The sequence below is a fragment of the Chlamydotis macqueenii genome, chromosome 7 (genome assembly GCF_036417535.1).
Source record: "Chlamydotis macqueenii isolate bChlMac1 chromosome 7, bChlMac1.mat, whole genome shotgun sequence".
Taxonomy (NCBI): Eukaryota; Metazoa; Chordata; class Aves; order Otidiformes; family Otididae; genus Chlamydotis; species Chlamydotis macqueenii.
Window position 1 is genome coordinate 13,386,293 of NC_141562.1, and position 27,441 is coordinate 13,413,733.

The 27,441-nt window shown below is 41.8% G+C and overlaps 2 protein-coding genes across 2 annotated transcripts; both read left to right on the forward strand.

The window, feature by feature from the left end:
• The first annotated feature begins 26 nt into the window (after positions 1-26).
• Positions 27-14,302, forward strand: LOC104475263 (nucleolar RNA helicase 2). The gene is made up of 15 exons (XM_086752558.1): positions 27-166; positions 730-996; positions 2,291-2,366; positions 3,065-3,243; positions 4,817-4,934; positions 5,846-6,031; positions 6,530-6,675; positions 7,375-7,524; positions 9,192-9,353; positions 10,100-10,219; positions 10,989-11,062; positions 11,242-11,401; positions 11,708-11,842; positions 12,832-12,876; positions 13,698-14,302. The coding sequence occupies exons 1-15, from the start codon at positions 62-64 to the stop codon at positions 13,896-13,898; spliced, it is 2,124 nt and encodes a 707-aa protein (XP_086608684.1). The 5' UTR covers positions 27-61; the 3' UTR covers positions 13,899-14,302.
• Positions 14,303-14,583: 281 nt separating this feature from the next.
• Positions 14,584-27,324, forward strand: LOC104476025 (nucleolar RNA helicase 2). Its single transcript, XM_086752499.1, has 15 exons — positions 14,584-14,967; positions 15,161-15,451; positions 16,861-16,936; positions 17,951-18,129; positions 18,685-18,802; positions 19,466-19,651; positions 20,416-20,561; positions 20,819-20,968; positions 22,248-22,409; positions 23,004-23,123; positions 23,604-23,677; positions 24,785-24,944; positions 25,770-25,904; positions 26,732-26,776; positions 27,068-27,324. Exons 1-15 carry the CDS (start codon positions 14,584-14,586, stop codon positions 27,230-27,232), a joined length of 2,391 nt encoding a protein of 796 aa, XP_086608625.1. The 3' UTR covers positions 27,233-27,324.
• The last annotated feature ends 117 nt before the right edge of the window (positions 27,325-27,441 follow it).

The window sequence follows — 27,441 nt, forward strand, 5'->3', positions numbered from 1 at the left end:
CACAGGAACCGGCGGCGGCAGCAGCGGCGGCGTGGCGAGAGGCGGCAGCCGGTCAGCGGAGATGCCTGAAGCCGCCCGGTTTAGCGCCAGCAGCGGGGCCGAGTCGGATCCCGAGTGCCCTATGGAGAGCGAGTCGGCCCTGGAGAGCAGCCGCCGGCGGCGCAAGGTAGCGGGAAGGGCTGCGGGGCGTTCCTCGGCCGGGTACGGCCTGGCCGCTCCGCGCCGCCTGCACGCTGGGGCTCGCGTCCGGTGCGTCTCTCGCCCGGTTTCCCAGCCCCGGTGGTGTCTGCCGGGGGCGGGTCCGCGCGGCGCGGGCACGGAGCGTGCCGGGCCGACCGGGCGGCCACGTGCGCGGCGGCGGGGCCTGCCGGGAGGAGGCGGAGCGGGGTGTGCGGGCCTGCGGCCCCCGCCTCGTGTCGGGGCGGTGGCGGTGGGGCCTGCGGGAGCGGGCGGGTGGTCGTGCCCGCCAGCCTTTCGGGTACGCCCCGAGGCGAGGGGTGGGGGAAGGGGTCCCGAAAATGTGTCTCGTGGTCAGGAAAATGCCTCCTGGGAGCACCTGGGCCGCGGCAGGGAGGGATCTGTGGCTTTACACGACCCCCCCCCCCCCCCCCAATAACAAGAACATAAAGTTTTAGTTTTACCTGTTCTGCAACGTCTTCTCCGTTTCGTGTCCCTTGGATCACCTGCGTGTGTTTTCATTTACCGCCGTGTTGCCTTGTCCCTCACCAGAAGGAGAAAAAAGAGAAGAAATCTAAACGCCATGACAAATCTCGGAAGAGAAAGGCTCAGAGTGATGAAAGCGAGCAGTCGGAGGATGACGTTGATTCCCCCAAAATCAAGAAATCAAGGAGTGAAATTAAACAAAATGGTAACGTGAGAGAAGAAAGCCCGGAGAACGCGAGGTTATCTTCCTTAAAGATTAAATCCGCTAACAAAAAACGGCGCAGCAATTCTAGTGAAACGTCAAGTGCTGACGGGGACAGCGAGCAAGAGCAGGTAAAACTAATTATTGCTTTCGTTATAGTGATGTCTTTAGCTTTCAACTCCTGCATTGCAACAAGGTTAAGTTTAGAGCGGGTTATCTTTTGTTTTCCCCCGAGTCAGTGGAACGACTGCTGTAAATTTTCAGGGTTTAAAGCCACTTGAACTGTCCCTTCTGTCCATTATTAGCAAAAATTTTGAATTATGAAAGTCTTGAAGTTGCAGGACTTTTCACCAGTGCACCACGGTTTCCTCACTTCAGCATTCCGGTACCGTGGTAGCTGCTGGCAGACGGACAAGCTGCAGGGAGATGGAGCTTTAATGTGATTCAGCATCATTAGATATGATTGTAATTGTCACCAATACAGTTTAACTGACGACTTAGTATTATGACCACTTCTGTAGTGAAATAAAAGGGATTTAGTTTTAGCTACTGGAAAAGAAAAGTTATGTATTAACGTATGTTTATGTATCTTATTAAATAATTGTTAATGTGATCAGATGGTCTTTAATGTAATACAACATCATACTGTAACAGTTTTGTAAGTCTGAGCCTTTCTACAAGAATGTTTTTATTTTGTCCGACTATTTCTATTTGAGTTAGGTTCCTTTAAAATTGCTTGACATGAACCACATTTTTTGGAGGGGAAACATCTCTTGTTGTACCTAGGATTTGTTTTGGAAAGTCTTTATACCTGTGTGTTCTGCTGTTGCTTGGTTTTGCTTCTTGTTCCAGTTGATACTTCACAAAGCATCCGGGGTTTCCATGGTTTCCAGAGTTAGTGTTCTTTCCTCATGCTTAGTGTTTTAATTACTGTGCCGTTAAAAAATATATGGAAGTGTTGCATTACCGAGTAGGTGTGTTTGGTGCTCTGCCTTGTAATGTTCTTTTTAGGATTGATTTCTCTATCTGTCAATCACTGCTGTATTAATTGGGAAGTAGGAAGTAGGCTACAGGTCAAGCCTGATTCTTGCATATTACAATGTGATCTGTTGGGTCGTTGGTAATTATTTAAAATAGAATCTTAACAGTTGATTAAGAGTTTTCAGAGTTTTAATGTGGGCGTTTTGCATTTGCAGGGTTATGCCATTAGATATGAGACAGTCTTAAATTATATCTCATTTCTGTCTGACTTTGAAATATGATAGTAAGGAAAACAAAGAAGGCTCTTTAGCTGCAGCTGTGATTCTGTCACTGAAAATTTGACCCTTGGGTGTGACTCCAGTGCCTATGCCGTTACCTTGAATTTTCTGATGGTCATGCGATGCGATACGTGGAATGTTAACTGATATGTTGTTTGCTTAACAGGAGATGACTGAAGAACAGAAAGAGGGTGCTTTCTCCAATTTTTCTATTTCCAAAGGGACTATTCAGCTTCTTCAAGGTAAATTTCTTGGCGTGATGTGACCACGTAAAGTAAATGATCTCTTGTCCTGTGTTTTTATGCTCAACATATTCATCCGGTGAGCTTTGAGATGTGCTCTGCTTGTGCACAGATGCTATACAGAAAGCATATTGATTGCCTGCTCTGAATACATCTTTGAATGTGGACTTTTCTGTTTGCAGTATTGCCTAGTTCAGCCTTTGCAGTAGAATTTTAAATTACATAAGCTCAAAAATAAATTAATTCTGTGCGAGAATTTTTCAGTTAACGGTTATTTCAGTGCGAGTAAAGGAAATCCAGTTGTATTTAATATTTTTGACGTTAGTTTGTGTGTGACCTAGTATGAAATTAAGAGAAAAGTAGAAGTGGTTTTGACATAAGTTTTATGTGCAAGAAAGATTTTTGTAAATTGGTGGGGGGTATTACATAAATAAAGCCAGAGTACTTAAAGGCTTTCATTAAAGGCTGGTAACTTCATCTGTCCCAGCTAGCACTGTGTATGGTGGTATGAAGTGGGAGAGTGACATGGACACTCTTTACGAATGACCTCTGTGATGAAATAAATCGGTGGAGGTGATGGTATAGTCCTGACTTACTTTAAAGTTGATGGAAGTTCCGCTTGGAATAACTTCCTCTGAAGAGTACGCAATAACACTGTAAAGTGGTCGTGTTAAGGAAGTCTCTTGAAATTGTCACAGCTCGAGGAGTGACGTACCTGTTTCCTGTGCAAGTGAAGACCTTCAACCCAGTATATTCTGGCAAAGATGTAATTGCTCAAGCACGAACTGGAACGGGGAAAACATTCTCTTTTGCTATTCCCTTAATTGAAAAGCTTCAGGGAGACTCACAGGAAAGACGAAGAGGCCGTTCACCAAAGGTAACTGTGCTTCGTTAGAATGCTGATTTTGCTTTGTCTTATATCTGAGTGATTCAGATTCTTAACCTGCTGGAAAAGTTCTTCAGGTTTGTGCAGGGCTAAGCTAACCCCCGTTAAAGTTTATTTGAAAGCTGTGTTCATGGGGCTTTGCCTGCATGAACTCCCTCTGATCAAAAGTAAAGAGCACAATAACTTTGTCCACTTGTCAGTTCCTTTTTCTGCGTACAGGGGGACCAAAACTACAGGTGTTCAACAGGTTCCTGTTTAATTTTTGTTCAGTCACCTTACATGTTCAGGTCCATGGTTACTGGATGCTTGTTTCTCTCCCAAATTAGTAACAGATTAGTGACTTTTTCTGATTGATAAAAGCTGTCTACTTAAACATGTTTATTTAAATGCGTAGATAGTGGGAGGTTTTAAAATAGACTTAGTTTTCACTAGAACCACCGTCAGATACTGAAGCTTCTGCTCCAGAGAATGCAGATTCATTATGAGCTGTCTGCATTCTGCTTTGGAATACCATGTCTGTTTTTTCACCAAATTCTTATGATGCCCTCCAAAACTAGATAGGCTAAAGCTGATTCTATTCCTGTTAATAGTGGAAATTTATTTTTTGTCAATTTATTTCATCTGGTCACCCCTCTTGTAGATAACCTGAAAGTCATTCCAAAACTAGTACTAGCTGTTTTATTTGCCTCTGCCCATCGTGTTGGCTGTCTGACTGAGAGTGCTGGCTCTAGATCTGGCAGAGTCTTTCGGAGAAGGGAAAGCTTTCTTTGAGGGAGTTCTAAGTCTTGAAATAAAAAAGATTTCAGGCCTCATGCTCCATAGTGCAGTACTACTTTCTTTTTTGTAATGTGTTTCAATATTGAAAGAAGTAACAGGATAAGGACTTTAAGGTTCCTTTTGTCAAGCCACTGATGCCAGGCTTGAGAGCAGTAGTACTGCAGTCACACGTTAAACTAAATTAGTTAAAACTCCCAGCTAGTAGCTTGTCCATCACCTGCAGTGAAGCTGTATGTTGACAGAGAGGATGGTCCTTGGTTACATCTGCGAGGGTATCGGCACAGGCTCCGGAAACATGCTGAACACCAGCTTTGCAGATGGAACGTATGTTTCCCTGAGTCACAGGGAAGCTGAGAGACAGTTGATAGCTCTTTCTCACACCTTGCAGGACCCTGAAGCATTACTGAGCGTGTGTAAAAACCTTTTATCACCCAACTCCTTCAGTCAAGGATACTCAAACAGCATATGTGCATGTAGAGGAAACTTGCAGCTGATCTGTTCAAGAGCTAAAGTTAAATAAGATTTAAGTACCTCCTGTTTATCTTGTTTAAAAAGAATTTAGCCTGTCCTAAATGAGTATGTGCTGAAGGAGATTAATGATGTTACAAGAGACTTAAGCAGTGTGTTTCTCTAATCTTTGCTTAGATAACTATTTAAACCAATTTTTTTTTTTTTTTTTCTAAAGTTATGTAAAGTTAGGTCAGACCTAACCTAATGATTAGAAGTCCAGTGGTTTCTTGGCAGAAGCCATGCTAAGAGAACATTTATTTGTCTGTCCGCTGTCTAGGTACTAGTTCTTTGTCCAACGAGAGAGCTGGCAAACCAGGTTGCCAAAGATTTCAAGGATATCACAAGAAAACTAACAGTAGCTTGTTTTTATGGAGGAACTCCATATAACGGACAAAGTAAGTGACGCTTACTACTAGTAATGGAAATGTTGATTGACTGATATATTTGAGACATACAGTTGGGTCCTTCCAAACACACACTTTTAACTCAAAAACTGGAGGGTGTTCTTGGGGAATTCAGTAGCTCAGAGTATATCTTCTTATGATGAGAAGCAACTGTAGCTCTCAATTATATTCTTCGTGTTCCTTGTCTACTTGTGTACTTTAAATGAAAGTGAAAGAGATTATACTGTGTGTATACCGAGTATTTGGGTTTAGGTTCTTGTAAACATTTATATTTTCTTTAAAAAATGTTTAGTCTTAGAGCTGTGAGTGGATGTGGGGTTTTTCTGTGTGATATGGGATATCTAGAGGATGTGTAAAGTGGAGAAGAATTTCTGTATTGTGGCAGCATAATTTACTGTCTTGATGGTTGTAAAGGCAAGTGAGAGCCCAATGAAAATAAGCTCTTTCTTCATAATTTATCTTGAGACATTAGGGATTATTTTTTTTTTCCTGCAGAACTTCAGGAAAGAGCTGATTTCAGTAATTCGGATAGTCGAATAAAATAAAGATTTTTTTTTTTTTTTTAAGTTTCCAATTAAGGTAGACAATTTGAGAAAAGCTAACTATTTCCAAGTTATGTTAAAAGAAGCTCTTTGCCGCTTTATTTGAATCATGGGAAGAGGGAAGGGAGACGGGAAATCTTTTTTCCTTCAGGAAGAGCAGTAGAGCTTCTATCTTACGTTTTTATTGCTTTTTTTCCCCCGAGTTTTCACCTCCTATTTATCATTTGTTCTTACTTACATTTGTAAGGAGAGTACTCATGAGTGGTTTAAGAAGCTGTTTCATTGTTACTTAGCTTCCACGTGTTTCTCGTGCTCCTTACTTCATTGCTAACTCCTCTTCCGCTGTTTCCTGTTTCTCAGTTGATCTCATGAGAAGTGGCATTGACATTTTGGTTGGGACGCCTGGTCGAATCAAAGACCATCTGCAGAGTGGCAAGCTGGACCTTACCAAGGTGAAACATGTTGTACTCGATGAAGTTGACCAGATGCTGGACATGGGATTTGCTGAGCAAGTGGAAGACATTTTACGAGTTGCATACAAGAAAGGTAATCTCAATATTTAAGCAAACAGTAGGAAATATTAGTAATAACTTAGTCTGCCAAAATTCAGGTGTATTTTTCTGACAGTTGCAAGGTGGCTTTGTTTAGAAATGACTGAATACTTTGTATTGTAGGGAATATACTGTGAACGCAGTGCATGAGGAACTGTTGTGAAAGTGGAAATCATTCACAGAACCTTTGCAAAGCTTAAAATCCAGTACCTAGGGATCTGTAAATAACTTTATTTGACATGTATCTATAAGTTGTACTTGGACTTTTTCCAGTTAAAAGGAATTAGAAGCTTTTTACCCTTTTAATCACTTGAAAATATACTGGACTTTTGGTCATAGTAGCTTTTTTCCTAATCTTGAAAATATTTAGACTTTCTGGAGTGTGCTTTTTCTCTAGATGTTGGTAATGCATTTAATAACTTGTTTAATTGACTTGTATACATCTGTAAGATGAAACATAAGAAGTCTGTGAAACATTGTTCTGTGTTCTAAGATTCTGAAGACAATCCCCAGACACTACTGTTTTCTGCAACTTGCCCACACTGGGTGTATGATGTGGCTAAGAAATACATGAAGTCTAAATATGAACAGATTGACCTTATTGGAAAAAGAACTCAAAAGGCTGCTACAACAGTAGAAGTGAGTACTCTGTCTAATGTGGGATGTTTTCAAGCCTCTTCCCTTTTCCTTTATGCTGCAAATGGTCATCCCATCCTAAGGTACATTGTCAGGGTGATGTTGAAAGTTGTTTTCAGAATTATTTTTTAAGCATAAGGTACATTACAGCTACTCAGACTGTTCTAGGTTTAGGATCTGTCTCTCTTCTGACAGCGTTCAGTAACCTTATAGACATCTTGGGTAGAGTGAGGGTTCAGTTATCCGTTCTGTTGGTTTTCAGAGAAAAGCAGTATCTGAATTTATCCGAGTTGGAAGCAAAAGCCACACATTAACATCAACCTGGCTCTTTTAAATCACCACAGACATTGTGGCCAAATTCTGCTATTCTGTGTACAGGAGTTTTTTCAAACTTCCAGTGGTATCTCCCACTAGGCCTTTGCTTGCTATGCAGTAAATATCAAGGAATACAATTCATGAAGCTTGAATCAATTCTTTTTTTTTTTTTTTTCTGTTACTGTAATTATTTCACAATGTTGGAGTAATCATGGTGGACATAAGAGCCTTATGGATTTTGCAGGTTCTAGGAACATGAGTTAGCATGTTTTGCCCATCAGGAAACTGTATAACTCTTTAGTATTTCTGAATTTTAGAGTTTCAAATGTATTAATAAAAGAATCATGTGTTTTTCTGTAAGCTAAATACTGGAATTCTTCTCCATAGCATTTGGCCATAGAGTGTCACTGGTCTCAGAGAGCTGCAGTTATTGGAGATGTCATTCAGGTCTACAGTGGCAGCCACGGGAGGACCATTGTTTTTTGTGAGACCAAAAAGGAGGCAAACGAGCTGGCTCTGAATGCTTCAATCAAACAGGTATTTTATAATCTGTGTTAAGTAACAAAACCTGTCAGAGATGTATCAACCCTATGTTGATACCAGGCCTGTGCTGAGTAATTTTTTTAAGAGAGAATTTCAAAGCAGATAAGGCAGGCTTTTGCAGGTGGTCAGGTAGTTTTAAAGCTGCCAAGGAGAACCTTTTAAAAAAACCACGCTAGTCGAAAGTTTACCGCTTTATAGTCTTCAGGACTATAGTCTTCAGGCTGCACTAACAGATAGTGGGCTACAAAGGATTTTTTTTTTTTCTTGAAAGAAGAGTTCTCATTGACATTAAATGAAACAGCTGTGAATTATTTTTTTCTGTAAAGAGGACTGTCTTGGTTTAAAAAATGGTGGTAGACTTAGAAAGCTGCTAGGATAACAGGTCATGGTACTGGAACAGCAGTTACTGAGCTGTAATGCTGACGTTAGTGTTGTCGGGGGCAATTAGAGTTAAAGCCCTAATATGCCAGAGGCTATATCTGAGTTGTCTTTAAGATGTTTATTCACTGTTATGGAGAGTTTAATGATGTATACACAGAATTCAATCTGCCATCTCTTGTGAATGAGCTTTAGTGTATACTTGAGATTTCTGGTACAGCACACTGTAGCACTGGTGGAGAATAACTCATTGATATAGTGGTGCAACATTGGTGACGTGTTAGTGCCACTGGCACTGCATGCTCATTTTCGGTGCTGGTATCACAGCAGTACTTTTTCTGTAAGTGTTTTCATTGAGGAGATGGATTAAGTTGTATTTAGAAAGTATAGCATTATGTTCCTAGAGAAGGAGAGGTTTTTTTTATCTGCCACAACTGTTCAGGAGTGTTTTTCCCACACTCCTACATGACCTCACTAACAACTAAACCTGGGCATGGAGCCTTATCCTGCGTTACTGGTGTTAGTGATATCAAATCTTGCGTAGGCAATGCGGAACTCTGATCTTGGCAGGTAAGAGAAGGAAATTCCTTAGATGTTTCTGTTTTAGCATATTAATACTAGTTAACAGACTATATTCCTGTCTGAAGAAGAGTTTTTGAGTTCTGTGCTGACCCTAGCATTGTGTTACTATTTTTTCAAATCACTCAGTTTACACGTGGAAAACATGGCAGCTGTTTCACAGGCAAGCTGTGAAATGTGGAGGAAAAAACCCAGTTTTTGTGTATTTGGTCTTCATACTTGTTATTGCTGTGACACAGAACTTTCAAAATGTTTGGATTTTTTAAAAATATCTTTGAAGCTGTAGTTAATGTGTGTGGTTTTTTTTTTTTTTAAGTGCCACTTATACTTTAATCCTTTAATTGGTAGTGGGGAAAATTAATATATTAAGGGGGATTAAGAAGCAACAGTATTTTGGAGAAGATGTCTAAACGAATAATAAGGCCTGAGAAAATTGTCAATGACTGTTTTGGAACAGCTAAGGCTTGCATAGCTGGTGTGGATGGCAAGTTAGAGTATAGTTGTTTTCATAGGTCACAGTAATTAGAGGTGGAGATATGACACATGTTTTGATTCGTTTTCTTACCTTTGTTAAAGATCTTTTGACATATATGGATAAGAAATACTGAGTAAATGTCTTAAGATGCCTCAAATACAAACTCTGGCTATAAAATGGAGTACTGCCTCAGATTTTGGTACAGTCCTATAATAATACTGTTTTTCAGGATTGCCAATCATTGCATGGTGACATTCCTCAGAAGCAGAGAGAGATCACACTGAAAGGTTTTAGAAATGGTACATTTAAAGTTCTGGTTGCCACCAACGTAGCTGCCCGTGGTTTAGATATCCCTGAAGTTGACCTGGTTGTACAAAGTTCACCACCAAAGGTAGGAGAAGGCTATGTTGTGTCTTGTAATAATTTTGTAGTTTTGTTTTAAAGTAGTAAATGCTATCAGGTGATGGTATTCACCACACAATATCAGCATTGCATTTCAGGGTAAGGAATGTCCTGATATATAAACGTAGTTTCTTAGAGGATTTTTTTTCAGAGTGCATCAGTCCCTAGTATGTTTAAAGACGATCTCCTTAAAACGCCTTCGTTTAAGGCTGTTCAAAGCCTCTCCCTTCAAGGCTACATATGGTGATTGCAAGTCTGGAAGCGCTGGGAAGTCAAGAAAGGCTGTTTGTCTTGCAAGAACGATTCACTAAATAGGGGCATGCATGTGGAGGGGGCCCCAACAGTGATAACATTGGCCGAGTTAAGAGAGTTTGAAAGAAACAAGATAATTTTTCAGTGAATTTTCTATTAGTATCTCGGTAGCCATGCTCAAGCTGGTATGCAGAAGGGTGAGTGGGATTGCTATAGAGGTATATACACTCAAAATGTTTTCTCATACTCTCAGTGGTGATGCCAAAGCAAGACTTAGTTGCTCCATGCTCATGGTTTTGTCTTTCAAACTGATTTTTATGGGGTTATGGAACAGCTTATTCATTTGACTTCAGTGAAACAATGGTTTTTAATTTAATTCTCTGATGCAGTTACTATGTATTGTTCAGGCTTAACTGTAATAGCTTCTGCTAAGTTATGTGAATGCAGTGAATTGGAAAAGTCATAAGGCTATTTATTTTGAAGGATGTGGAGTCCTATATCCATCGTTCTGGGCGCACAGGTCGAGCTGGACGAACAGGGATCTGTATCTGTTTTTATCAACGAAAGGAAGAATATCAATTAAGATACGTGGAACAAAAAGCGGTAAAGTATAGTTTTCTTCTAATCCTGAGCACTCAAATGTGATGTATTAGAGTAGCATGTAAAATCTTCATGTTTTGTTCAACAGTTCGATTGCAGAATATAGCTTTTACAGCATCCAGTTGTCTTGCAGAGTTTGGGTACACTCCATTACCGTGGAACAAGGAGCGCGCTGCAGATTATCATGCTCATACTTTTTCAGCAAATGCCAGTGAGATTGAACCTGTGGAAATGAGAAAAAGCTAGCAGGATTTCAGCTTAGCGTTCAGCCTGGCTTGTTGTCTGATCAGTGGTTTGTGTATGTGTAGCTTTACTGAGAGCTCTTACTTCCAGTTTTGCACTTTGTGCACTGTTCCATATGGCAGTTTTCTCGCCAACTAAGTATTCAGTTGGGATGAGAGCTGGCACGTGAAACTCAGGCGTACGTTTGGAAAGGCTGTGTAACTTGCGCTTAAATCCAAGTAAACCAGACTAAAATTAGTAATTTAGAATTTGTAGGACTATTTTTCCTGTGGAGTCTGCCAAAATGGTCTCTTTATTTCAGTTTAAGGCCACTGGATCATGTAAACTGACCTGGTACATAAAAGGCTTTTAAGTGTTAGCCACTTCCCTGTAAGCTTAACCTTGTAATTTTCCCTAGCAAAAGTTGGGAGTTAAAAGGTGAAAAGAAGAAGAAAAAAAGATAGATTTAAAAGCTTGTTTCATTGCTGCTTTAGAACTGAATTATTTATGGTCTGCAACTTTCATTTGTATTTTGCTTTTTACATTTCAGGGCATTACATTCAAGCGTGTCGGCGTTCCTACTGCAACAGATATAATAAAGGCTTCCAGCAAAGACGCCATCAGGTATGTTCCGTGACTCGAGCCCTGTTGTATCTTCCTAGTTAGAAGGGCTGTTTGATTTGCTCATTGCTGTCTCTCTGAACTGATTGCATTAAAGTCTTAGACTGCTATTTTTCTTCTGTCCAGAGCCTAGTGATACTTGTGTATAATTTTTTTTTTTTTTTTTTGCTTTAATTACTTAGGTGTCTGGATTCTGTTCCTCAGACTGCTATTGAGTATTTCAAAGAATCTGCTCGGTTGCTAATAGAAGAAAAGGGACCAGTTAATGCTCTGGCTGCAGCTCTAGCCCATATTTCAGGCGCTACTTCCATTGAACAGCGCTCTCTGCTGAACTCAGATGTGGTAAGGGTGTATGGCTTAACATTTGTCTTGTGTCTGAAAAAAACCAACATGCTTCTTTGTTGTTTAAATAGAGAATTATTTGTCTTCCTATGATTTTGTTTGTGGGAACTGTACTTAAGTCACTAGGAATTACTAACTTGGTTAAAAGCAAGAATATAGTGCCTATAAATATACTTGCTCTCCCGTAACAGTATCCACTGGAAAATTTAATTTATAAACTGTAAATTAACAAGTTTCTTGTCTGATAGATGTGCTGGAGCTTATTCCTCCGACTGAGCGGAGCACGCCTAATTTCTTACTCTTTAGGGCTTTGTTACAATGATACTGCGCTGCTCTGAAGAAATAAACAATATGAGCTACGCTTGGCGAAGACTGCGAGAGCTGTTGGGTGATGATGTTGACAGGAAAGTGAACAGAATGTGTTTCCTCAAGGGAAAAATGGTAAGCTTTTTTGTATCTTTGCTGCTGAGCTCTTCTGGTTGTAGCCTTTTCTAAGCAATTGTCAGGGGAGATATTTGGTCTTTTTTTTTTTTTTTTTTTTTTTTTTTTTTCCCATTCCAGGCTCTGTTGATAAGGACGTGACTCTGTTAGAAGGATTGGTCTCGGTCTGTTTCATTAGGGCTTAAGTATCTCAGGGGCTTAGGGCTCCACGGACATGCTAAGGAGGTAATATAACGCAGAATATTGCACGGCTATAGGGATAGCAGAGCAGGTAAAAGGTATGAGCCGTGTTTACTGTGCATTACTGACAAAACAGAGAACAGAATTTTTAAAGACAGTCAGTTCTGATTGTGCATGTCTGTCCTATTTCTGGTACCAGAAACAGAAAGAACAGGAAGTTACTTTTTGGGTTGCATACTTAAGCGTTGCAACAACTGTAGCAAAGCTCACTGAGAGACAGTTATTTTAAACTAAACTGACTCCCCTCGCTGCTCTTGTCTGAGAATTCACACATGTTTTCACAAACACGAAAATGTGCGATCAAATAGCCTGTCCAGGATTATTTGTGGTGACATACAAGGATGAGGAATGCTTATGTCCTGCTTTTGTGAATTGTTAGGCTGTACGGCTGATTTGCTTTATCTTTTTGCTTTTCTGGGTATATTTCTTGTTTCTCAACACACCCAGATCAATAAAATTGTACATATTGATGCTGTGATCTTGATGACTTAATTAATTTCCGTGCTGTTAACACATGCCATTCTTTTATCCCTTCTTCAGCTGTTATTTTTCTGGTGCCAATAGACCACAGTTTAGGGTGGAGAGGGTTATAAGCTTATTGTTAAAAAGCAAGAAAATGTGAATTGGAAGTACTAGTTATGCAGAGGAGAGAAAAATGTGTGTGTAACTGTATCAATAGGGATACAAGCCCATTAAAGTATAAACTGTGTGTGTAACAAGTATCCATTAAAATTATCCTCTCTTTTTAGGGTGTATGCTTTGATATTCCTGCAGCAGACCGACAGGAGGTAGAGGTACGTTCATTGAGATGGCTGGTTACTGTAGATAAAACTGGCTGGACTGGGTTATGCAGAAAACATGTAGCCTTTTCTAGTGGCAAAAGGGATGGCTTCGAAGGAACTGAGGAACAGAACAAGCATACAAGGGAATGCTTTAGGAAAGCAAAACTATCTCCAAAAATCTGTAGCTTGAGACTTTTGCACCGAGAAGAAGTGGTGGTGTGAACAACACCCCTTGCTACTGCTGCTGAATGAATCTTTGGAGGCAACGAGTCTCGTTACACTATAAAATCCCCTTTTTTTCCATTTTCTCTCCCCACCATCTTTTCATCCAGAATTCCTTCCACAGAAAAGAGAATTCTTGGCAGAATTCGTATTCCCATGCCAAAATTCCCTAGACTTGCAATCTTTCCTTCCGCTACTTCTCCCTTAGTGTATCTGCATACCCTCATGCCCTGGTATTCATTCACTCCTAAAACAATTTTTGGTTCTGTTAGAGGGGAATTGAGGGGAGGGTGCAAATTTGTGATCAGTAATACTTACAGTGGTATTCTTAATAAATGAAAGGTGGGGAAAGAGCTTACTGGTGAGGCTGCTCTGTAAAGCTCTAAGGTGGGTTTCAGTTCTGTTCTGGAGTGTCTGAGGTGTACTCAGTCAGCTGTAGGTCTTACGCTTAAATTTTTGAAACCGGTATTGACCACTTCAGTTAGAAACTTGAATCCCCTCTATGAGCTCACAATTTTTTCCTTTTCAGTTGAGCAAATTTAGTAATTATGAAATACCCTGTATATGCATGCCTGGAATTTAACTTAATATGTCTGATTTTATTTCAATAGGCAAGATGGGAAGATTCAAAACAATGGCGTTTGTGCGTGGCGACTGAATTACCTGAGTTAGTAGAATCACAACGAGGAGGTGATGGAGGAAATGGCCGAAGCTTCTCAAGCGCCAGGAACGGGCGGCGTGGTGGCTCTGGTAGAAACAGATTCAGAGGCAGAGGCCAGAAACGAAGTTTTGGCAGAGCATTTGATCGTTAACTTCAACAATCCAGAAGTGGAAGAAATGGGACTGCAGTATTTTGTATTATGTTAAAATAGGCGGTTCCTATTGTACCACTTGGAAAAAATCTGTCATTCAGATCTTTTTCTTCTCTGTACTACTTTGGTCATAAAAGAGATCCTTTTCACTTAAAAAAAACCACAAAACAAAACAACAAAAAAAACCCAGAAAACAAACAAACAAAAAAAAAACCCACAAGAAAAATTGTTTCCTTTCTTTCCTGTATTGCCGTTTCCCCTGTAAGACCTAAATCTTTATTCCAGAATCTGTCTGTTGCCTTCAAAACTGTAGCCTGGCTCACTGTTTAATATATAGATCTTAACTCCTGGTCAAACCTGTACATTTTCAAAAAAAATAATTAAAATATTATTTTACAAGTTCATATCCTGTTAGAAGGTTTTAAAACTGCGTGTGGTGGACAGTGGGGAGCGGCGTGGTTTGAGCGTACACGGTTGGAGTGTGATTTTTACGGTACCGGCGGCATTTACCCGCGTTGTTGCGCAGGGCGGGTGCTGCAGTTTGAAGCGGTGGCGCGGGGGAAGCCGGCGGAAGGGACCGGTCACCCAGCACCGGTGGAAGGGAACCGAGCACCGGCGGAAGGGACCGGTCACCCAGCACCGGCGGAAGGGGCGGGCCGGGCCGGGCCGGCAGCGCAGCGGGTGCATGGGCGGCGTGTGTTGCCGCGCAGCGCGGCTCGGCTTCCCCGCGGCCCGGGCGGCAGCGGCGGCCCCGGTCAGCGATCGGCGGCGGCTGGGCTGGCTGTCCGGCGCCGGGGCGGGCCCGCTGCTGCTGCTGGCGGCGGCTGCGTTGCCCCGCGGCCCGGTCCGCCCGCCTGCCGCCCTTGGTGCCGCGCCTCACTTCCTGCGCGCGGGGGCGGAGCGCGGAGCTTGGGGCCGCCGCTGTGAGACGAGCGGCAGCGCCGCCGCGCACCTTCCCGGAGAGCAGCCGGACGCCATGCCCGCCGCCGGCCCCGCAGACAGCCCCGCCGAGCCGCAGGCTCCGGCGGGCGACGAGTCCCTGCGCCACGGCCGCCGGAGGAAGGCCAAGGTGGGAGCGGGCGGCGCGCGCCACGTGCCGCCGCGGGGGCGGCCATTTTGTGCCGCCCGCCGTGGGCTGTGGCGGGGGGGCGACCGAGATGGGTTCAGGCGTTAAAGCCGAATAACGGCGCGTTGTCGGGAGCGGGCGGGCGAGCGAGCGAGGGCAGCGGTTCCTTCGTGTATCACCTGCTTTCCCTCGGCAGGGGGAGACGCAGGAGAAGAAGCTGAAGCGGCGGGAGAAGCTGAAGCGGCGCGGTAGGGCCCAGGGTGAGCAGGCCCAGCCCGAGGAGAGCGGGCTTGGCGACAGTGACCTTGACCCACCCCTGTCCAAGAAGACAAAAAAAGTCAAGAAGAGCAACGGTTTGGTTGGAGAGAGCGATGGCTCCGAGTGTACGGTGAAACCTTTCTCCACTGTAAGCAACGATGTGGCGTCCCCGGCAGCCCAGAGCGCTTCTGGCGATGAGACCGCTGGAGAGCAGGACAGCGACGCGGAGGTAGTAATGCTTTGCCAGCGGAGCCCTTGTTTTGCCTAGTTAAAGCCCCACTGGTGATGAGTGGGCTTAATAACACCCACTAGGTGGAGTCTTGGGGTCTGAAGGAGCATTAGGCTGCTGTCATAGGCAGCATTCACTGCTGTTTGCTTTACATTTACATCACCCGGTCCTACGCATAGAGAAGTGCCTGGCACCATGCCCGTTTCCACCCTGGCTGTGGGCTGGTGAGCGAAGAGCAGCAGCAAGTGCACTAACACATGGTTGTTGTCTCTCCTTATTGTGTTTTTCCCCTCCTGGAAAATGCCAAGCCATTTGGAGGAGTACTGTGTGCTACCTCATCTTTGTGTGGCAGCTCTTTTTGTGTCCTGCAGCATGAGGGTTTCTCCCTGCTGCACAAGCAGTCACCATCCCAGAAATGTGCACTGTTTTGTGCTGTGATGGAGCTTTCTCTTCTGGCAGGTCCTTTGGTATTTGGTAAGGTGTCCTGTCAGGCAAGATCGTGGTTATCCTCGTAGATTTCCACTTCTAGAGTTTTCCGTGTTCAGATTTCACCCTTGGCCTCACACAGGCGTATGAGAGGGCCCCATAGTTTGCCTTCCCCTGTATAGGGCCATCTGTGGGTAGTTTTCTCTCTTGTGTTTAAGATGGGAATATGAGTAGAAACAGTGTGTTTTGTACATTGGCTGTAGCTATGTGATCTCTTGGATCTTTGAAGTATAAGCTAAATTGTGAGTTTTAACTAAGCATCTAATGGTGTGCAAAGTTAACCGGTTTGCATGGTGTACTACGTAGGTGTGATTTAGAGAGAAAGTCTTGCTTCACACAGTGAATTGTGACACCAAATATGTTTTGCAGTGAAAAAAAAATTATAATGATTTCAGTGGACTCCAGTTAAGATTTTTAACAAGTAGTTTCCCTTTCCTGTCTTGCCAAGCATATGTGCGTCATGTGGTAAGATCATATGGAAGGGGCAGTTGTTCCTTTTGTTTGCCATGGGTCTTAAAAGGTGGTGCAGGTATATCTGAACTAGGGATGAGATAGCAGTAGTTGAGGTTTTGAGCCTTTGTTGGAGGTAGTGAGAGCAGGAAGCCTTTACTTAAGACTGATGTAAGAACAGCATTCACTTGTAGGAATTCTGTCGCACTAAGTAGTGCAGCCTGTGTCAGTGTGTGTTGTCTTCTAATACAAGGTGGCTGGATTCAAGTTTCCCGTTTTACCCTGTGATGACATTTTTGTTTATGAAGTACCTACATCACAAGGGTTTTCTTTCTCTGTAAATGGAAAGGAGGTAGCTGCTAAAACCGCAGTGATAAAGTAAATGCACAGCTTTTCTTGCGTGCCTGTTTGGGTATGTTGTTTGCTCATCTCTTAAGGGTAAAAAGGTTTTATTTTGTCTTTTATGCTGTTAGGAGCTGACAGAAGAAGCAAAAGAAGGCGACTTCTCCAATTTTCCTCTCTCCCAAAACACCATCAACCTTCTCAAAGGTTAGTTAACGTGGCAAAAGAAATCTCCGTAAACGTTTGTCCAGAATTGCACGCTGTTAGCTATGCAAGCAGAGACAGCAGCTGAGGGTAAATTGTCCTAAATTGTCTTACATTTATTGTGGAGTAAGAGCACATACCTGAGCAGTCGCTGTAGATTCAAAAAAATCTACTGTTGTTAGTAGAAACAGAGTTTCAGTTCTGTTCTGTTTCAAGTTTTGTTGTTTTAAGACAAGTGTGTTCTTCCATGGTGTGGTTGTTCCTACATATGCATTCTGGAGACTGTTTTTCTTCTCATCAGCATCATTTTGGTTACTGTGTATCTTTATTTTAATTCTAGTATCTGCTGTCTGCAATATCACTTAAATAAGTGCAGTGGTGTTTCCTGTGTGAGGACCATTTGGCTCCTGTGAAGAGATTGTCTCTGGCTATTCTTATACTTTGGGGCATTTTTCTGTCTCTTCTAGATCAGTTTCATTGTGGACATAAGCACTGTAATTTCTTGTTGTTACCTGTGTTGGTAACACGGGTGCAATTCGTGTTTCCCGGACAAAATTATCCTAGTTGCTTTGCATTTTCCTTGCTCAGAAGTTTCTCTTGGATGGACTTTTTTTCACTTCCACTGTGCAAAATCTCTCTGTCTCAGAATAAACACCCTCACCTCCTTCTCTGGCCTCAAAATTAAGCTACCACAAAATCTTGGGTTGTATCAGAAAAAAACATGGTGTTTGGATTTTTTGTTGTTTTTTTTTTCCTTTCCTCCAGTTGTCTTAATGCCAAACATCATAAAGAAGTATTCATTGTGAATACTCAACTGTGTGTTTAATACTTTTTGATCTAGAGTAGGAGAGAAAACACACAGATGTGTATTCCTTCTAACTTGCACCTTCTGTTGTGTACAGGATTTGATGTGATGTGTCCTACGTATTTAAGCTTGTTATATAGGAGGGCTTCTAATTGTTAAGCTTGCAGCAGAATCCACACCTTTTAATGAAATCTTTTTTGATCGTTTTACAGCTCGAGGTGTAAAATACCTGTTTCCTGTGCAAGTGAAGACTTTTCAGCCCATATATGATGGCAAAGACCTAATCGCTCAAGCTCGAACAGGCACTGGGAAAACTTTTTCTTTTGCTCTTCCGCTGATTGAAAAACTGCAGAGCATCTCACAAGATGGGAGAAGAGGCCGTTCACCAAAAGTAACTTACTGCTTAAGGGTTAACACCAAAGCCTTAGAATATGGCAGGTTTTGGAAGTTATTTTGGAGTTGCTTTGGGACTTTTAAAAAAGAGAATGGAGGGGGGAAGGATAGATACTGGAGGGAGGCGGATGGGTGGGGAAGGAGGATATATGGCTAGAGTGCATCATGCTGCTTGTCTTTTAAGATCTTACTACTCCAAATTGTTCCGTGACTGGTCCTGTCCTTTAGTGCTGAACTGCATCTTCATTATCCTTGGTAATGTTACTGAAATGTCTGTTTTATTTGGCGTTAACTGAAGAACAAAAATATTGCTCTTCTACCTTTCACTTATCTTGTAATGCTCTGGCTTGTTTCCTCTTGCTGGCTATGAGGCTGTGATGTGCAGGCTCTTCATGGCAGGAGATAGTCCTGGGATGGTGGGGAGCTGTGGGTACCTCTCTACAAATGCAGAGTAAGAACAGGAGTGCAAACTGTTTGATGTGAAGTAAATTCTTCTCTCCTAGCGACCTCACCCAAGTGCAGCTTCATTTTTATCCCTTTTCACTCCCTCCAGGTGCTGGTTCTTGTTCCAACCAGGGAACTGGCCACTCAGGTAGCCAAAGACTTCAAGAATCTCACCAGAAAACTGACAGTGGCTTGTTTTTATGGAGGAACTCCGTATAAAGAACAGCGTAAGTAAACACTAAGGAATTATGACTGCATTGGCCTTTACTTTCTCCAGCTGCATTCCATGAATAAAACTGGCTTTTTTTCCCTGCCAGAGTTTCATTTCAGTCAGGAACCGTGACATTGCTTTCAAAGGAAGCATACAGCCCGAGTTGAATTATTTTAGTTCCAGAAAATCTTTATTTAAAAGAGTGGCTTTAAATCTGTAAAGTGACTAGTCCTTTTACTTTCGTCTTTATTGTGTGTTTGTGTGTTTTTTGTGTGGACATACGCTGGGACTACACGACTGTCCAAAGAAGAGAGAGAACTGCATAGTGCATGTGGCTCTGCCTGTCTCTCTGCAGAGGTAGAATTTAGATGAAAAATGAAAGCACTTTTCTGTGATAAAACTCATAACGTTTCTAATGCCAGCTCGTTCCTGCTTGGAAATTGGCTTATCTTAGTGTAACTTTGCTTGAGGTTTAGCTGTTCTGACAGAGCAACTTGGACTGCCATTAAGCTTACGTGTTTGTTACTCGGATTAAACGTAGTGCTTTATTCAGAGATTAAAGTGAAGGGCAGTAAAATTGATTCTAAAATTAGGAAGTGTTGCTGTGTACTGGTAGCTTTTTACCTTGTTGTCTGTTAGCATTCTGACACTGTTCTTGTTTTTCTGTCTTGTCTTCCAGTTGATCTCCTTAAAAGTGGCATTGATATTCTGGTGGGAACTCCTGGACGGATCAAAGACCACATTCAGAATAGCAAGCTGGAACTTTCCAACGTGAAGCACGTTGTTTTGGATGAAGTTGATCACATGTTAGACATGGGCTTTGCTGAACAAGTGGAAGAAATCTTAGCATTTGCTTATAAAAAAGGTAAATTCTGACATCAGGAGAGGAATAGAGGACAGACAATGCAGTAAACACAATTATGCTACTTTGAAAACTGCTGGTGCACCCTCAACTTGAATCCTTTGTGCGATGCTGGTATTGGACCTCAGAGAAAAGGGTGAGGTAGAGTTGGAGAAGGTTCAAAGCAAGGTCACAGGTGGCTGAAGGGCTGGAATGGCATCTCTGGGACAGAGGAGGTGGGGAGGGGAAAAAAAAGCAACAAACCCAACTCCCTAAGCTCTAGTGTTCATCATCCTGAGAGAGGTGACTGAGCATAGCGTTAGGGTTGTGATGTGTCTGTAGACTTGTCATCGCACAGAGTTGACAACTGGGGAATATTTGCTCTTTTCTGATGTAGTGGGCATTACCTTTGCACATAGCTGTATCGTTCACAGCTAGTTAGTATTAGAATATCAGGCAAGGAGGGATTGAGACGAGTTCTTTCAGGTATGTGGGAGGGCTTCAGGCATGGTCTAAACCATTTTTAGCAGATGATCTAAAAACCTATCTTGCATTTCTTCTCAGGCAGCATGAAGGATTCAGTTTGGTCCAGTTAAAAATTACTGTAATTTTGCCTTTGGTGTCTAAGGGTATTAAAAATGTTTTTGTTGATTCTAAATTTTCTTCTTGTAGCTGACTTACTGCACATACAAACCTCTCAATTTGAGATCAGCTCTGTTGCTTTTTTATCAGTTCTCAGGTTTCAGAATCTGTTGTGATGGGCTGAAATCTGTGGCCTTGCCTTCCAGGTTCCGAGAACAACCCCCAAACGCTGCTGTTTTCTGCAACTTGTCCACGATGGGTATATGATGTGGCCAAAAAATACATGAAAGATGAATATGAACAGATTGACCTGATTGGAAAGAGGACGCAAAGGACTGCCACAACCGTGGAAGTAAGTGATCCTGCTGCAGAGCAGTGCAGGTCCTGAGAGCATGTGGCCTAGATGAGATGGGTTCTGCATTGACTTTACAAATAGGAGTGTGGAATGACTTTTCACATGATTAACACGCAATTTTTTTTAAGCAAAGCTTTCATATGGAGGCAGTGGTTTGCAAGCTTGAAAAAAATAATCTTTCTGCATTCATTTTGTCTGTCGTATGTGTTGCTTAGATTTAACATAGATGCTTACCATGTTTCTTTCCCAAACAGCACTTGGCTATACAGTGCCGGTCGTCTCAGAGAGCAGGAGTTCTTGGGGACATCATTCAGGTCTACAGTGGCAGCCGTGGGCGGACCATTGTATTTTGTGAGACCAAAAAGGAAGCAAATGAACTGGCTATGAATGCTTCGCTCAAACAGGTACTGGGGTCTGAACGGAGAGCAGCAGTTATGGATATTCAGGGTTGAATGCCCCAAAATAAATGTGAGGTCGCAACTGTGTGGATGAAGTTGTTTCTGTGGCTGGTTTTAAGACTTAGGAAAGCTGTTTCTAAAAGTAGAGCTTTGAAATTAAAATGCCATCTTGGCTGTGATTATGAATTTTTTCATTTGGCTTTAAAATCATGCAGGACCAGATCAATGGAAAATACACAGCTTATGCTGCATAACCAGGTGATAGTAATAGTGACAAAAACCAGGAGCTAATATAGTGCACATATTCCATCTCACGTTAGTCTGTTCTTTGGATTCCTGTCTCTCTTAATGGCTTTTCATCTTTGAATAGTCAGTATTCGGGAAAATCCAACTAACGTAGGACAGAATGACTTGTTTTTCTTGGAAGGTCATTTAACAGTTTGTTCAGACGTCAGGTGATAGATTGAGCAGGTTTCCTATGCTTGCTTGAATTAGCATCTCTTTTTTTGAGAGCAGGAAAAGGTGCTGGATTTTTTTCAGAGGAAATCCTGTTTGATACTAAATACTAATCTGTGGCGAAAGAGCTGTGGTGGGAATACATGGTTTGCCCAGTAGTTGATAAATATCATATACCATCCACATTAAAATCTTGCAGCAACGATTTTTATCTGTTGGCCCTACTGCTTTCACAGTGAATCCAATGACTTTGTTCTTGTGCCAGTGTGTGACGTGTTTTTCTCTTATGCTAATAAGTTCTGCTTTAGCATGTTATTAATTTGAATTCTGAGCTTGTGACTCCTCTTTCTCCTTGTCAAACACTTGGTCTGTCTTTTGTCCCATTAAAAGTGGAGGTCGTTCAGATCACCTGTAAGGTTTGGGAACACCCTGAATACCTCACTTCAGCTTCTGTGTGTCTTGGGATGGCTTCTCAGGGAAGGGAGCAAAGTCTCCTGCTAGCTCTTGACAAGCGCTTCTTAAGTAAAGTTGCTTCCGTTTGTTCAGTGGAAGTGAAAGCTGAAGTGGACCTTTGTTGGCACAGCAAATTGTACAGTCTGCTGTTGGTATGCTACAAATAATAATGTTACGGTAAAACTACTGTTTGTGAGTGTTGTCCCGGAGAAGGATCAAACCACACAGTAGGATGCTTTATTTCTTTTGGTATCAGCTGTGTAATTATTTTCTGTTGCTCTACACAATATTTTGAGTTCTGTAATTAAATATCTGTAGATACTGCAGCCTGGACTCCCTTGTTAAATGAGATGTTAATAGTTTGTTTCACTGACAGGATGCCCAGTCATTGCATGGTGACATTCCACAGAAACAGAGAGAAATTACACTAAATGGCTTTAGAAATGGTGTCTTTGAAGTTCTGATTGCAACAAATGTAGCTGCCCGTGGTTTGGATATTCCTGAGGTTGACCTTGTTATACAGTGTTCACCACCAAAAGTAAGTAATCGGGGGAAGCTAAAATCCTATTTTGTTTTTTTTTGGGTGACAGAACAGTGGGTTATTCCTTTGTTTCACCAGAGGTATTATTCTGATTCACCAATGAAGTGGATTTTTTTTTGTAAATGAATTTCCTAGTTAAGTCTAGAATTTCCTAGTTAAGCTTTTATGTTTGGAGCTTTGATTATAGTAAAAGTTACGGGTTTTGGTTACTCTGGAAAGTCATAAGATAGCTTTTGACCTTGTTTCAGTATTTCTGAATCTTTTCTGAACATTGTTAGGCTGAGTTTCATAACAAATCTAAAATACTCCTGCTGCCTTTTTCTTCTTTTGAAACTCCGGTGAAGCTTTTTATTTTAAAAAACATCTGTCAGTAGTGTTTGTTAAACCTGAGGCAGCATACTTTGGGTAGGGTGGTATACGCAAACCCAAGTCGTTTGTGTGTAGTTACATGTTTGGGTATAGAAATATAATGTATCACTTCTTAGGCTTCTGAATTAGAATTTAGCTTGCCATTTTCTCTGTCTGACAGTCTATAAATGTCAACAGTTTAAATGACATAAGATTTTCTCATGTTAATCTGAATTTCTGAAGGATGTTGATTCCTACATTCATCGTTCTGGACGTACGGGTCGAGCTGGCCGGACTGGGATCTGCATTTGTTTATTTCAGAGAAGAGAAGAAGATCTTCTGAAGCAAGTTGAGCACAAAGCGGTGAGTTCTACCTCAGACCTCTGCTTAATGAAATTATTCAGCTCCTAAAGGACACTGGCACTCTTAGACTTTGTAACCATGGGCTGCTTACGGCTTTATGAATCCAGTGCGGGACTCGTGTCCCATAGTCCATTAGGCCTGAAGTGTTGATATTTGCTAAGTGTTTGTAAATTGTTTTGTATTGACCTATTCTAATGTCTCATGGGTTTCCCCATGTTTGCAGTAACTCTGTTGCTGTCAGCAGGCAGACTGTGACAGGAACACATGAAGGAGACCATGCTTTGTGTTACAATCTGCGTGTAAATTGGTATAAAGTAGCTCCAGATTAACAAAAGGTGCGAAATTAAAGGAAAGTTTTATTCTAGCTTTAGAAGTAACTTAAATAAAGGCTGCTAATGTTCTAAACCGTCTTGGTAATGTGACTCAGGTAGAGTTGAATTGTAGAGTGCTTTTAACTGTAACGAGTTTTCTTGATTCCAGGGGATTACGTTTAAGCGTATAGGTGTTCCTTCTGCTGCAGATGTAATTAAAGCTTCAAGTAATGATGCCAAAAAGTAAGTTTATTTGCCTCTTCTTAAAAAATGTCTAGAGCTCTTACTGACAATGACATTGTTAATTCAAAGCTTTAAGGGATCAGACCCCTATGTGAGCATGTCTTTGCCTATGTCGTAAAAGTCAGCTGCTGTGCATGTAGACACTGACTAGTTTTCATAAGATGATATCAGTAAACCTCTAGGTGCTTGAACATAGGCCTTTCCATAGAACATAATGTTCTCAGAGTTCTTGCAAAAAATAACCTTTGTTTATATAATCAGAAATCAAGAGCAGAACAGGGAATTACTGCCCTGCAGGGAAACGATTTTGTCCGCTCAGATGATACTGTAGCAGTGAGTAAAGAGCAATACTTGGTGTAGTAAGGAGTCACTCTGCAGTAGTGAGGGTGTTGTAGCCCCATCCTGTGTTTCTTTGTATCGTTTTATTCTCACGGGTTCTGTTTTTTATTCCATGAGCTCTCTTCACATTTGCTGCCCCATTGGTGAAAGTTGCAATGATGGAGATGATTATAATTGGCAAGTGTTTGACCAGTATAAATGAGATCATGGTTCACCGCATACTGAAAAATGATGGGAAGTGCTGGTGTACCAAAAATAGTGTTAGAGAGGTAGCTGTTCTCAGTTCCCCACCTTTTTCTCACTGCCTCTCCCAGAAATAATAAATTTAATCAGCTTGCACTGAAAGCAAGAAATGCCTTGTTCCAGCCGAGCAGCAGCATTGTGATGCTTTGCTTCTTTTCCTTTTAAAGTAAAAGCAAGGGATTCTTTGGTTTGCTGGCCACACTTTCTTGTGGATTCTTGAGTATGGCCTTAAGAATGCTGATATTTTAGAGCCCTCCCTTAATGTTTTTATCAGTGCTTTCAAACGTGCCATGTTATACATCCTTGGTTTTGAACGCATCTTTCAAGAGGCTTGCCTTAATGAACAGAGAAGCTGGGTATTCAGCATCCTGGAAGTGTTGAGTTGAATGTGGCAGTGAAGTGTGCACAAGGCTTTTAGAGATAAGTTGTTAACCTTGAAAGCTATGTGAAATCTGATGTCTTGAACATGACTGCATTTCACACTGGCCTTTGCTGATCTCTTAAACTTTTGTTGTCGTCATGCAGGTTGCTGGAGGCCATTCCTCCTTCTGCGGTAGACTACTTCAGAAAATCTGCACAAGAGCTCATAGATGAAAAAGGGGCGGTTGCTGCCTTGGCTGCAGCTCTAGCCCATATTTCTGGGGCATCTTACATACAGCAGCGCTCCTTACTCAACTCAACTGCGGTAAATAACTTTATACCTGTGTTAAGAAGAATCGATAATAAACTGCTTGAGTCCAGTCCAAGTGAGGCATCTTCTTCTCAGCCTCTTTCAGTAGGATCCCTGAATAGCTGTTATCCCCAGCTTCTGGTTTGTGGCTTGTTCCTTCACTGAAATCAGCTTTTACTGGCACATTGCAGGAAACCAGAGAAACTCAAAATCAGTTAGTGAATTTTCTTGTAAGGAGAGTTGAAAGAATTTTTCCAGAGATCTAAGTGACAGAAGGCTTTGCTCTAAGAGAGTTTAACTAATGATGTTTTACAGGCTGATAGATTGGTTTGTGCTGTTATAGTTTTCCCTTCCCAGAAAGCTTTTACATTTCTGTAATATTTCAATTAGGTCTAGCAAGTGATTCCCTGATTACAAAGAGCTCTTGACAGAAGAAAAGTACAGCCCACCGTTTTTTCTAATGCATTTAGGGAGAACATGGCCCAATTTTTTGCGTGGTAACACAATTTTGGAAATAGCATGTGACTGGACTGTGGTTTTTGTATCAGTTTGGGGTTTTTTTAATGGTAACTTTATGTATGTGTTGAATAAATCTGTGTCTGCTTCTGGCTAAAATGCAGAAATGCTGTTGGCCTTTATATCAGTGGACAATCCGAGGTTAGACGGGTGCCTTCAGCTTCTTAGGAGGCTTTTAGTTGTTTCACTCACGGGAAGCTGATTTCTTAGGATGAAATACTACATTACAATAACGAGTTATCGTGTAGGTCATCAATTAGTGAGTTACAAGTTGTCCAGCCAAGTTTAGTCTTGTAAAAGTTTTTCTGTGTTTGTTTCCTGAAGGGCTTTGTGACCATGGTGTTAAAGTGTTCAATAGAAATGCATACTATGAGCTACGCCTGGCGAGGACTAAAAGAACAGCTTGGTGAGGAAGTAGACAACAAAATATCTGCAATGCGTTTCCTCAAGGGGAAGACGGTAAGATGGCCCAAATGTAGGGAGGGAGGGGGGGTGTGTGTACACATATGGACAGTTTTTTTGCAGTGATTAAGGCAGAGTTCTGAAGTACCAGGATATATACACACACCAGTTGATAACTCACTCTGTCCCTACCTATCTTGTTACTCAGAAAATAGTAACCTTTCACAAAGCCCCCTGAAACTGCTGTTTATGTATACACTATTTAAAAAAAAGGAAAAGCATTGAAGCTAGTTGAATGTTTAAAAGACACTTACTTGAATGGAGACATTGCTCCCAAATGATAATACAGGAATTCTCTCTTTAAAAAAAAAAAAAAAAGTATCACAAATATGTATATAGTGGGATTGTTGTGACCTCTTTTTTTTTTTTTTTTTTTTAAATTAACACTATATACTACCATACTGAAAAGACAGCTGTAGAGTAGGGCAGTGACTGACTGCCTGCCTGACCTGATCAGTACAGTATTCAGCTGACTGTCAGCCTGGCTCCTGATGTGTCTGACACTTGTCCCCTGCGCAAGTGTGTTCTCAGAGAGCTTGTGGTGCCAGGTGACACCTGTCTTATGTTTAAACAGACAGGCTGATGGCAGGCGATGCAGCTGTCAGCGCAGAGCATTTGGATCTGCATTTTGTTTTGAGCTTCTGTGTGTTAACTGCTTTTTTTCTTCGGCTTATAGAAAGCTTCCCCCAAAAGACCATGCTCTCTGCCATTTCTGGTTTCTACAGTTAGCGTGTATGAGTGCTGCCTCTCTGGAGTTGTCTGTCTCTGATCTTGTATCTGTCTTTGGAAAGCAAATGCCTCTTTTTTTTTTTTTTCTGTTACAGGGAGTGTGCTTTGATATCCCCGTTGGTGAACTGAGTAACATACAGGTATGTTTTTGTAGCCAGAATTGGCTTTGGAACCTGATGGTTTGGAATTTGAAGATTGCTATATATAGGATTGAGAATAGGGTTGACTTCATTCCCTCTTGTCCCTTTGTGATCCTTTATCCTTTGTCACAGGACTGAGAGTTGTCTCCCAGGAGGGATCTGCTGACCTGTTTTGGCCTGGGTGGGATTTCTCTGGAAATACCTTTGCATTCAATGTTGCTTTTGATGTTATAGGGTACCTTGCACACACCCGCAGACACATAAAGTCTCGTTACATTTGTCATTTTTCAGGAACAGTGGAGGGACACCAGGCGCTGGCAGCTGTCGGTGGCGAAGGAATTGCCTGAGTTGGAAGAGTACCCCCAGGAGGCAGGACGAGGGTTCTCCAGGTTCGGAAACGGGAGGCAAAGTGATGGCGGCTTCAAGAGAAACAACTGGTTTAGGAACAGGAATTAAGGACGTGATTTTAACAGGTTACTTGATCAACCTCTGGTACAGATATGGACTGAGCTGATTTTTATGAAAAAGTAAAAGCCTGTTAAGATGTTCCTCTTTGTCTTTATTCCTCGATAAAGCAGCCTGTCTTTGAGGATGGCTAAAAAACATGTTTGCTGAAATGATGGGTTTTTGGAAGATTAATCTTTTTGCCCAGCAGACCAGCTCCT

What these genes read in the sequence shown, in the direction of transcription:
- LOC104475263 (XM_086752558.1), top strand. Translation starts at nt 62, where the DNA reads ATGCCTGAAGCCGCCCGGTTTAGCGCCAGCAGCGGGGCCGAGTCGGAT. An exon ending in ACGAGTTGCATACAAGAAAG is followed by an intron (nt 6,032 to 6,529) that starts GTAATCTCAATA and finishes CTGTGTTCTAAG; the next exon opens with ATTCTGAAGACAATCCCCAG. An exon ending in TACAAAGTTCACCACCAAAG is followed by an intron (nt 9,354 to 10,099) that starts GTAGGAGAAGGC and finishes TTTATTTTGAAG; the next exon opens with GATGTGGAGTCCTATATCCA.
- LOC104476025 (XM_086752499.1), top strand. Translation starts at nt 14,584, where the DNA reads ATGGGCGGCGTGTGTTGCCGCGCAGCGCGGCTCGGCTTCCCCGCGGCC. An exon ending in AACTCCGTATAAAGAACAGC is followed by an intron (nt 18,803 to 19,465) that starts GTAAGTAAACAC and finishes CTTGTCTTCCAG; the next exon opens with TTGATCTCCTTAAAAGTGGC. An exon ending in GTTTCCTCAAGGGGAAGACG is followed by an intron (nt 25,905 to 26,731) that starts GTAAGATGGCCC and finishes TTTCTGTTACAG; the next exon opens with GGAGTGTGCTTTGATATCCC.